Source organism: Platichthys flesus, chromosome 20 (assembly GCF_949316205.1).
Source record: "Platichthys flesus chromosome 20, fPlaFle2.1, whole genome shotgun sequence".
Taxonomy (NCBI): Eukaryota; Metazoa; Chordata; class Actinopteri; order Pleuronectiformes; family Pleuronectidae; genus Platichthys; species Platichthys flesus.
The window spans coordinates 9,431,460-9,442,613 of NC_084964.1; the positions used below are offsets into that span (position 1 = coordinate 9,431,460).

The window sequence follows — 11,154 nt, forward strand, 5'->3', positions numbered from 1 at the left end:
CTCCAGGCTCTAACACGCCACCAGCAGCAGATCGTTGCTGGTGTCCCCTTAAAGCTGCAATGTGTTTACCTGACATTTGGAGCCCTATCATTTTTTGGCCAAATTAATAAACGTATTTCGCAAGATTCAAAAACGCTCACATAATCAATACTAAATATCAAGCTGCCACCAATGGTAGGCTAATGTAGCTTAGCAAAAGGACATGGAAACGTGATGTTTTATGGATAGTTTCTTGGCCATCTTGTGTCTGCTTGTGTCAGCTAGGCTAACTATTTCCCAGATTTCCCCTGTTTACTGTCCTCATGCTAAGCTGTTTTGGCTAGCAGTTAAGTAGATGAAACTTTGTTTTAAGATACTTATTGAGAGCCAAAAGCTAGTAGCCAACACGTCTATGTTTTTTCCATAAAGATGGATCTGCACTTCCTCCAACTATCCAGAAATGAAGTTTATCCTTCAATATCATGGATCGGAACGCTGCCGTGGATGACATGACTGCTCACCACGATTGAAGCCAAAGTGTCTTGAGGGCCACCTGGTGGCTGGCTGCAGTATTGGTCATAAACCCGGCCCCCTCCATGCAAGCAGATTGGACATGGACCAAACTAACAAGTCAAAATACACATCCTTTTAGGAATTATAGGTTTAACACACTGGTGTATGTTAAAGTGTTTGTTTTTAATTAGTTATTTGATGCATTAAAATCAGGGTGAAGCATCATAATTGACAGCTGAGATGGACTTGTCGAAACATCGTCCATCTTTATGTTCAGTCTATGAACCCAGCGAATATAATTTTCTCTCTGGGACATAGTCGCTCAAGTGTTCAGTTTGATCAAAGAACAGTTGAAGTATTTTGTATTGATAGTTTCAGTGCCGAAATCCAGTCCTGAGCAGAGCAGGAAGAAAAGTGACAATCACACAGAAACACATGGGTGCACTGACACAATGAGTGCAACCATGTGTTTAGGCTTCACGGGTCCCAAGAAGGAAGAGTGAGAAAAAACTCTTGGCAAAGACCATGGGTAGGTGGTGGGCGGAGCTTAAGGTGTGTGCTGGACAGGGTGTCTTGGCTGAATTTGAGAGCGTCACTGGCATGTCCACACCACAGCCGGGCAGATAGAAATAGAAGAAGCAGTAACTGGAGAGAGGAGGAGCAGCCATCTTCCTCTGGCTTCATGCATGAACAGGGTCCGTCTTCTCCCTCTGTGTGTGTGTGTGTGTGTGTGTGTGTGTGTGTGTGTGTGTGTGAGTGTGTCTGTTGGCCTGGGAAGCTGAACGTGTCAGACATTTCAGAGGGACTTAAAGGTTTATTTGAGCATGCTGCAGGACATTAAGTCGAATCTGGCAATAATGATTTGTCCGAATTAAAACGGCTGCCATTGTGAAGCGTCTAAACACAGCATGACTGCCTGAAATCTGACACGCGCTGCTCCAGACATATCGTACATTATTCTGTCAACACAGGGAAGGTTAAAGGTCAACGTAGGAACATCCGACAGGATATATGGCCCATTCAAAGACAAGTTTGTGAAGATCTAGCTGTTTGAGAACATTTCTCATCCTCACATTATCCACACAAAGTTCCAAAAGACAATGTTTGGGAAAAGAAGACAACTTTGGTTATTGGATTAGGCAAATGCCAACATCTTTGACATATATGAAGAAGAGTAAATAGGAAGAAAAGAAAAGAAAAGTATGAGGACGATATAGTGCTTTTGCGAAATGAATGAACCTGTCAAATGATGAAGAGGACAACGGTTTAATTTGAAGGTTTATGCCCGAGTCTGTGTGTACAAAAGACTGCTGTAAACTGAGAGGCTGTTCAATGTAAAGGAATGATGAAAACTCTAAAACCCATCAATATTTATGGTTGTTTATAGCTACTCATGAATAATTATGAGTTAACGATAAAATCCTAACTGATACCACAGGAAAACAAATTCCTGAAAGCCAAATGTTAGATAAATTACAGAAAATGTGTGGAGGCATCTGCCATAGTCTCCTCCAGATAAGATCAACATTTCATCGACACACAGATAAAACAAGAATGTGGGCAGTGCAAACAGAATACAAAATGGCCTTTAATTTGAGTAAAGTGCAACCCACCATCTGTTTGGGTCAAACTTACCTCTGCCGGTTTCTAGGTCATGTGCTGGTTGAGCCGACTGAAGAATGACAAATTTGTATTTCAACCAGGTGAAAGTGGAAAGAGCCAGATCCAGGTCCAAAGTCCAAAATCTGATTTGTTATACTCACAAAATGCAGGATTAATCTTCAGCTTGACCCAATCGCAGCATCAGGCCACTCCCTGGTAAGTTTGCTGACATGGGACAACACTTTTCTCAGGTGCAAGAGACAAAAAAAGGGTTCTATCCATGTTGATCTGCAGTAATCCTCCCTGTTCAGAGTCGCCTAGAGCTGCTTGTGCCTGTGCAGAGATCGAAACCCCCCCAAATCACTACGTGCAAAAGACTGTCACCTCATCCCTATCCATCTTTCTCTGTGTCTGTCTTTTCCTCCCTGTCTCCATCCCCCTCTTCCTGCTCTCATCCACTGCTCCATCACGCAGGAAGCCTGGTCTTCCTGAAAACAAGCACCAGACCGTGGAAAGGGACGAGGCAGAGGGGGGCGAGTACGTGAGGGGTAACAGAGGATGTTTGTGTCGTTCCCTCTGCCTCTCTGGTTGCTGCAGGACTCATTGCAGTCCATCCTGAGGAAGCCGGGCCCACGTCACTCTGGCCAGGCCTTGAACCCACACGTGCTGCCTGGCGAGGCCGGTGTGACCCTCTCACTTGTGGGAGCTATAAAAAGGTCTGTGACCTGAAACAGTGGAAAACACTGCTTTTCAAATGACAACAGCAAGCAGGATAAAGTCAGCATGAAATCCAATGGACTGCAATTCAATTACACAAAAGGGACAGATGTGGTGTGGAGAGATAGTGTCAGCTGGCCAAACTGACCACACTCCGTTTCCTGTGTAATAGGCTGTAAACGGCCAAAGCACCTCCAAGTGTAAGAGCTCCTCAGCAGATGAGTCCCATCGGAGAAAAAGTATGGAACCAGTGGATGTTGACATTGGCAGTTATTTTTAAATTTGTATTTAACCCCTTATTGCTCGAATTAATTTCCAATTATATAAAGAAATTATTATTTGTGTTTTTGGCTGTCATACAGATGCTAAATTAAGTGGAGATTACTAATTTCAATATAGCATATACAGTAGATATAAAATTAAGGTATGAGGCAAATTAGCGACATTAGGCATAACGGGGCATAACCTTAATTTAAAAAAAAATTCCAGTCTCTGGTATTTAGATTGATGCTGATTTTGATTGAAATTGAATAACAACATATCTTTCTGTACAATCAATGCTGCTCCATCATCACAGTGTTTCAAATACAGCTTAATACCTCAAAATAACTTTGCTGCACAGTCCCAAGGGGCTAGTATGTGTTTTCTGCTCCGACCACTAGATGGCCGCAGACTGCTTCCAATACCTTCCTTGGTATGTGTAGTATTTGCACCATCAGGCACAATCGTCACCTCGGCGGCATTAAGACCGGAATGGGGTTTGAGGCAAATTCGTGACATTCGTCAACAAGGGGTTAAGTTTGAAAAAAAAAAAATTGTTGAAGCGTTTCAAATTTGACATTAAGTGGTTCCGATGTTTGGCATTTACCGCAGGACAGTCGAGTCATGACTGATGAGCGATCAGTTTCCAAATGTCCAGGAGAGCTTCCTCATGCTCAAAAAGTCAAATGGATCAGCTCTCTGGTTGCCTGTCGCCTGCCTGTTTTCCTTATATGGAAAGTGACAGCTACACTACAGAGACTGTGGACGTTGTCGTGGGAATAGGCCTGGTCGAAGGTAAATGGGAGGACTAAGGAATAACCCTACTACACATGCTAGAGCACCTATCAAAGCACACGTAATCCTCACTATGATGAACCCTGAATAACATAAGTGTGTGAGTCTGTGCGTGTGTGAGTGTGTCATCATATCTATTTAAATTAACACACAAACCTAGCTAGCAACAACACATTTTTATTTTTTTAAGGCTCTAAATCAATGACTCTCTAGAACAGAAAATCATTCAATCAATTTTTTTTTTTATAGCCTTTATTCACAAATCACAATTTGTCTCATAGGGCATAATAAGGTGCGACATGCTCTGTCCGTAACCCTCAACAAGAGTGAGGAAAAATTACCCAAAAAACGTATTTACTGGAGGAAGCACATCCACAAAAGCTCAAGAGAAAACTACACTTAGTCAAAATACACAACATCCTCATTGTGATGAACACTTCAAAGTGTGAGTGTGTTTGTCGCCATAAACCGACAGCGTATAGCTTGTTTATCTTTCAACAATAAACACTCATACACTCATTTGAGAACAAAGGGCTTTACATGCTAAATGTAGCTTGACTGTGAGTGGACACAGCTCCACGGGGCACAGCCTGAAAGTGACAGAGGCCATAATAACAGGATGTTTACAGCCTGCGGAAACACGGCCAGGGACGACCACGGGCAGGCCACGTCTGTGGCTAGAGACTTTAGTGAAAAAGGATACGTGGGCCAGCCAGAGTCACTCCAGATGCACCAAATATAACCTCACCGGCTGCAATGCTGTCTACAGACAGACGCAACCTGACAGAGGTCAGTTTAAGTAGAGTTAAATACACAATAACCTCTGACCTGGATAAACGACTCTTTTAAAAGTGGTGCAATGTCAAGGCACTCTGTCCTTCACACACACACACACACACACTCACACACACACAGACACAAACACTCACACACACACAGACACAAACACAATGGCTCGAGTGGTCAGCTGCAGGTGACAGCAGACAGAAGGACACTGGTGGTTTCTGACACCGGGGGGGCGGGTGAAGCCTATTAACCGTCACTAGTTGTATCTCTCTGACCATCAGTCAGTCATCAGTGGCCTCATATCACACCAGGCTGCAGCATCCGCCACATCCGACTCTGCACGATCATGGCCATAACCGACTTCCTAGCAGCTTCAGACATCACAGCGGCCATTTATGCTTGTAAAGGTGAGGAGATGATTGTGTTCTTCCTATAAATGATGCAGTTGGTTGCAAATTGACACGTATTCCTCTTGCACCAGGATTTGGGGCCTTTGTTTCCACATTTCACTCTAAAGAGATACTTGATGAGGGATACCGGCTGTTCATAAATTTCAATTCACTTGATCGAATCAAGTTTTGTCTGTGCTTTCACTTTCAGCAAAGGATTCCTTTAGCTCGAAGATGTTTTTCAAAACAGTGGGTTTATCCAAGAAAACTCCAGCTGATATCGAGAAGGTCTTCAAGATTTTGGACCAGGACAAAAGTGGCTTCATAGAACAGGATGAGTTACAGTTGAGTTTGATATACATATCCTGTAGTTGAATATGCACGCGTCTTGTTCAGGACAAGACATTCTGTACACCTGAGCCGCCGCATTGTGTGTCCGGGTGAGATGCATTTTGTTGTTGTTTATGTTCTCTCACTGTGGTGTTGCCAGACTGTTCCTGCAGAATTTTGCCAAAGGAGCGAGGCACCTGACCGTAGCCGAGACCAGAGCCTTCCTCCTGGAGGGGGACTCAGATGGAGACGGGAAGATCGGCTGGGAAGGTACGCAGGTCCGATGGGCGCTTCACTGCAGGTGTTGCATTTTGTTTTATTTGTCAGGAGAAGGCAACAGCGTGTCCCACAGGCTCAGATGTGGATGAGGTCAAAGTATACGACACATTCGTTCTGCTGCTTGATATTTAAAGTTTGTAGCACTTCTCAAAAGATAAGTATTCACTCCCAATTTTTATTTAAAAAACAATCCTTTTTTTGACTCAGTGGTTTGTTCTTCTGATTTTATTTAAAAACTTTTTTTTTAATTACAAAGGTAGGAATTGGGGGAAACTTAAACAACACAGATTAGAGTCGTCTTTTAAATGTACCTGTTGGGGGGGAATCGAAGGCCGAACCTTCATCTCCCATCAACACTCTCATCCTTATGCTAGCTTTTCACTGTGTTGCCTGGCAACTGAAGTGGAGGTACAACAATGGCCTCCTACATTGTCACTGCCAGTTACACACCTCATATATGTTTGTGATTGTACAATGAATGCAGGAAAATTTCTTCTGTTGCAGAGTTTTCAGCACTGGTCAAGTCTTCATAAAGCCTGCACCATCTCTTCATTGATTATGGTGATGATCTCAGGATGGAGCCTCTTTTTTTTCCCATCATCAAATGGACTCATCCAGGGATTCTTTGTTTTTAGAGCCATACAATCAAATATGTCATAGATTAAATGAAAAACAATGTAATAAAGCAACTGAAACTTTAAAACACAAATGAAACCTCGCCTCTCTGATATGTGTCTTTCCCTGCCAGTAGAGTTTAACAATAAAATTCATTCTCACCATTTGATATGAGTCTGTTTCTTTTTTCTTAATCCCAATATTTTCTAAATACTCAATCTCCCGTGTTAATACTACTACTACCTACTACAACTACTACTACTACTACTACTACTTCTAAAAATAATAATGATAATAATAATAAATGTATTAATATAATGACGTTATGTTGATCACTGGAGTGGGAGAGGTCCAGCTGTTCCAGGCACTGTGGTCTCTCCAGGAGCCATAAGTAACATAGCAACCACAAACAACTTAATGAAGTGTTTGTCATTCTGGCGACCTCTCTTACCTCACTGTGTGTCAGCTATGTGTTTACGCTCAGACAACATGCACACAACATTTAGCCCACTTTATTCAAATACCTAAATAGAATAAAAATAAAAGTAATAAGACCATTTTACGATTTATAAACCGTGCAACTTTTTATTGAGACTCAGCACCCAAATATAGAATTAGTTGCTCTTGTAGTGATTGACATCAGTGCAGAATTCCCTGGATCCATGTGCCAGCTTTTTTGGCACCCTGGCTCCTAACCGCCGAGCTGGCTTGGAATTATCCCCGGTGTGATTGCGGTTTGCACAGACAGAGTTTTGGATCAGCCTGGCACAGACGGTTGGATCATGTCCAGTTCTGGCAGACTGGGATTGGGGTCGATAGGAGGACCAGGTGTCTGGGCAGAGGGTCAGCACTGCCGGGCCGGCCTGGGGAGGCTATGTACTTCCAGTGACCCAGCAGTGGAGCTGTGGGACGGGATAGAGTTTCCGGGGCCGGAACATTTACAGGACTTCTGTCTGTGAGGCACATTTATCTGCAATAAATTCTCTCAGATGGTCAGAGACTGCTCTGTTGGCCCGGGGCAGAGGGACAGGGGGAATATGGGTCATTTCTATTTCTGCTTCAGCACGAAGGAAGAAACTTCTGTTAGACACAGAAACATGTGTCTAACCCTCTCAGGTGGAAAGTTAGACACATGTCCTTAATTCCTCGGCATAAACTGGCTGACAGAGGAAAAATATCTTAGGATGTATTTTTTACTTATTATCCCACAAATGTATTACACATGAGTATTTCAGGTATAAAGCTCAGAATATGATGTGCGAGCATTTTCCCTACCCTCTCCAGTTACAGACCATCATGGCCGAGCTCAATTGGTTTCATCCCCGCTGCGATATTTGTAATTTAAGCCTGATATTGAAGAAGGGCAGAAATAGTTATGGTATCTGGGGCTGAGTCATTTGAGGTGAGAGACCTCATTTGAACACAGCAAATGTTAAAGGCTAAAGATAATTTTTTAAATAAGGTTTGACGTAAAAAAGAAAAATACGGGAAAAAAAGCCAGAACCTTTTCTCTCTGACTTTGCGAGGTAACACAATAGAAAACACTGAGGTGAGGGAAGTCAAACAGTTTGAAAAATATTTTGCTCATTCCAAATAAAATATAATAAAAATTTCTCGCACCCATTATGGACGGCACTTTAACTCTGGTCTAACTCTCTTAACTTTGCAATATTCATTCTGACTGTGCAATAAAATGGTTCCTGTGCAATCCATTCACTTTACATATCCTCACACTGCACATATTTTTCTTGTTTTTACAATGTATATATTCGTCTTTATTCCAGTCACATTTTTTCTATATTTATTATATTTCCTTACAATTAATTATTGCATGTTACTTATTATTACTCCCTAATGCATATGTTGACTTGTGCTGCTGTAAAATTGGAGGATCATCTCAATACTGCCGCCTGATGTATAACAGGCACATAACAGCCTGCAAGGAAGCAGACATGGGCATGGGAAGACCCCTGGACCAGCTACTCATTTGATTCAATTGTTCAGAGTAATGTGAGAACTTGTGTATCATTATGCAACCAGACGGTGCCACACTGAGGTGTTGAGATGAAGATGTAACATAATCAACTTTCGGTGTTTCCTAAAATAGTATCTCCAACGGCTCCAGCACCATAAGGAGAAATAATCTGATAGGGTTTCAGAAGACCCCCAAAGTAAAATAAGAATGTATATAATAATCTGACACTAGTTCCTCGGCTGCATGTAAGTACAAGATCATTAGGAATTCAAGCATTTAAATAAAACTATTTTCTCTATTCCAGTGGTGAAAATAAGTGTCTCACAGTCTCATGTCCACAAATGATGCAATGAAGTTGAGTCTAAACTGACAAATAGTTGGATTAATTCCAAAGAAAAAATACATCGTTATCGCCCGCGGGAATCAATCACAACTACATATCTCAGACAGTGGAATGGCTGGAAAGTTATTTCACACATTATATGCTTGCCAATTATGCACAGGCTCATATCCATATGCAGAAAAGCGTACACTGTGTTTTATTTATAATTTCTTAATTCGGCAGTGTCATGGCATAAAAGATTAATTTTGTAATTTTAAATCGAATGAAACGTTACAATATATTTTAGTTGTCATCACAAGAATCATAGTAAAAGGGACATTTATAATGCTCGAAACAATGTGACAGCAGAGTCTCCCTGTGGAAACCAAGTTCACAGCGACGAGGCAAAAGCGTCCCAAGAGATGTTGCTGCACAAACCGGACCCTTAATAAAGTAATCTCCCGTAATAAATTACAAACCAGCTTAGCCTGTGTGACCATTTGTAATCACAGCCAAACACAATGTCAAAGTTTACTTAATTCACTCTGTGGTGCTATGCAGAGTTTAGCAGATCAGGACTCGGCCCACAGAGTACATTTCCCCCAAATCAGCAGCGTATATTATTAGCGCAATGCAATATCAAGCTCTTTTGCATAGGCCTACTCGTGGCCTACCATTTAAGCATCTTCATTTATGTAGATATAAATAGAACAGCTCTGTCTACTGGACACATTTTTTGAGCAACTGCTTTCACTGCTTCGCACACAGTGTCTATTACATAGCCTATGCATCATATTTCGGGCTGGTGTAGGTATATAAGCCGGAGTGAGAGGCAGAGGGGTCCACTGCAGTGAGCCGATTCATCCCGAGCAACTTTCACTCTAACCTTAGTGACAACCCCCCCGAAGGTGAGTTTGACTGAGGAGCTGCAGACCTTTAGCCAGGACCTACTGAGTGTTACAGGGCTTTAACGTCATGCGACGGGATTCAAGCGAGGAAAGGGCCCCCAGAGGGACAGATTCTGACCGTCACAGGCTCAGGGCTCTGGACTCACTGAGGATCCAAATGGAGAAAATAAAAATCGATTTGCCAAAAAACCACAGCAGCAAAGGATATTTTATCTTTTGCCTCGGAAGGCTTGGTTTTGGGAGAGAAAAAAATCGGACTACTTTTTCTGATCATTTGTGCCTTGGATTACTCAAAGGGAGGAACTATGAGATGAATTGCATGGCATAATGATGATTTCACTTTACACTGTGTCTAATGTGCAGTGAGGCAAGATAACAGAAATGCAAAGTAGAAATGTGTCATCCTGTGTGATTTGCTGAAGCTGAACTGATGACATGTCCTCTGCTCTCTCCTCCCTCAGTTAAACATGTCTTTGGCAGCCAGTCTCAATGCAGCTGACATCACTGCAGCCCTCGCTGCTTGCGCAGGTAAATCTGGTCTTATTAATAAGGAAATACTAGGCGACAGCTACACATGCGACAAAAGTCATACACATTAACAAATCTGCCTAGCAGAGAAGTGCCTGGATTCTTAATTTACCATTTTGGGGTCCTCAAAGACAGTGGAGGAATGATTTTCTGCAGAATTGAAATGGTAATGCCGTATCACCGGAAAACCGAAAGAACATGATCACAATCATCCATGCACAATACCTGATTCAGTAAGTCGTACATTTATGTCATTTCTAATTAGCTCTATTGCTTCGACTGCAGTATAGTCATTGAGTGACTACTTACAGGACAGGGCCTCTTCAAGGGCCTTGTAGAAGAGAGGCCATGAAGCTGCAGAGCACATTTCTCCTGCGTGCGATTTATCTTGGATGTCTGATACGATCTTCTCTCTCTCCTTCTCTCTCTCTTTCTCCCGCTCTCTCTCTCTCTCTCTCGCTCTCTCTCTCTCTCCCTCCCTCTGTTCTCTCTGTTCTCTCCTCTCAGCTGAAGGCTCTTTCGACCACAAGGCCTTCTTTGCAAAGGTCGGCCTGTCCGCCAAGTCTGCCGACGACATCAAGAAAGCCTTCGCGGTCATTGACCAGGACAAGAGCGACTTCATTGAGGAGGAAGAGCTGAAGTAAGCACCTTCTCTTCGACTGCAAATCCAGCTCCTTAGGGGGAAAAGGGATCATCTTACTCAGTGAATTCAGAATGAAGTCAGTCAGAGCAATGCAGGGCCACAGGGTGTTCTCCTCAGGGAGTAACTCTACGCCTGCTCTCTCCTTGTGTGTCTCCGGTGAAGATTTTAAAAAAATAAGGATCCTGTGACTGATCATTTCGAAAATTGCAAAAATGATCAGAAAAAATTCAAACTTTTTAGAACCAGTAATTTCCATGCCAAACAAATCCAACTTGTATCAAGTCAAATCTGTTCAAACACATTGATCACAACCTACTTCTCTCCGATTACCCTCTCCAGGCTGTTCCTGCAGAACTTCTCCGCGGGCGCCAGAGCTCTGAGCGACGCTGAGACCAAGAAGTTCCTCGCAGCCGGTGACTCTGATGGTGATGGCAAGATCGGAGTTGATGGTGAGTTTTTTTTCCCCTGTGAATTGTTTTGCTTTTAAATTAGCTTTATCTGGAAAACCCTCA

The 11,154-nt window shown here is 42.6% G+C and overlaps 2 protein-coding genes across 2 annotated transcripts in view; both read left to right on the plus strand.

Annotated features, from left to right (window-relative positions):
• The first annotated feature begins 4,899 nt into the window (after window positions 1–4,899).
• On the plus strand, window positions 4,900–6,433 carry LOC133931712 (parvalbumin, thymic-like). Its single transcript, XM_062378651.1, has 4 exons — window positions 4,900–5,060; window positions 5,254–5,386; window positions 5,533–5,642; window positions 6,156–6,433. The coding sequence occupies exons 1-4, from the start codon at window positions 5,000–5,002 to the stop codon at window positions 6,182–6,184; spliced, it is 333 nt and encodes a 110-aa protein (XP_062234635.1). The 5' UTR covers window positions 4,900–4,999; the 3' UTR covers window positions 6,185–6,433.
• A 2,944-nt stretch (window positions 6,434–9,377) lies between these two features.
• Window positions 9,378–11,154, plus strand: part of LOC133931713 (parvalbumin beta-like) — a 2,231-nt gene continuing 454 nt past the window's right edge. Inside the window, exons 1-4 of the mRNA XM_062378652.1 lie at window positions 9,378–9,471; window positions 9,933–9,999; window positions 10,507–10,639; window positions 10,982–11,091. Of these exons, the coding sequence (XP_062234636.1) occupies window positions 9,939–9,999; window positions 10,507–10,639; window positions 10,982–11,091 (304 nt within the window). The 5' untranslated portion in view covers window positions 9,378–9,471; window positions 9,933–9,938. The remainder of the gene's footprint in view (window positions 9,472–9,932; window positions 10,000–10,506; window positions 10,640–10,981; window positions 11,092–11,154) is intronic.

Bases quoted from the DNA above. Each gene is read 5' to 3' on its own strand.
- LOC133931712 (XM_062378651.1), top strand. From the start codon at position 5,000: ATGGCCATAACCGACTTCCTAGCAGCTTCAGACATCACAGCGGCCATT. The intron at 5,387-5,532 runs GTTGAGTTTGAT...TGGTGTTGCCAG, and splicing joins ATAGAACAGGATGAGTTACA to ACTGTTCCTGCAGAATTTTG. The intron at 5,643-6,155 runs GTACGCAGGTCC...CTTCTGTTGCAG, and splicing joins CGGGAAGATCGGCTGGGAAG to AGTTTTCAGCACTGGTCAAG.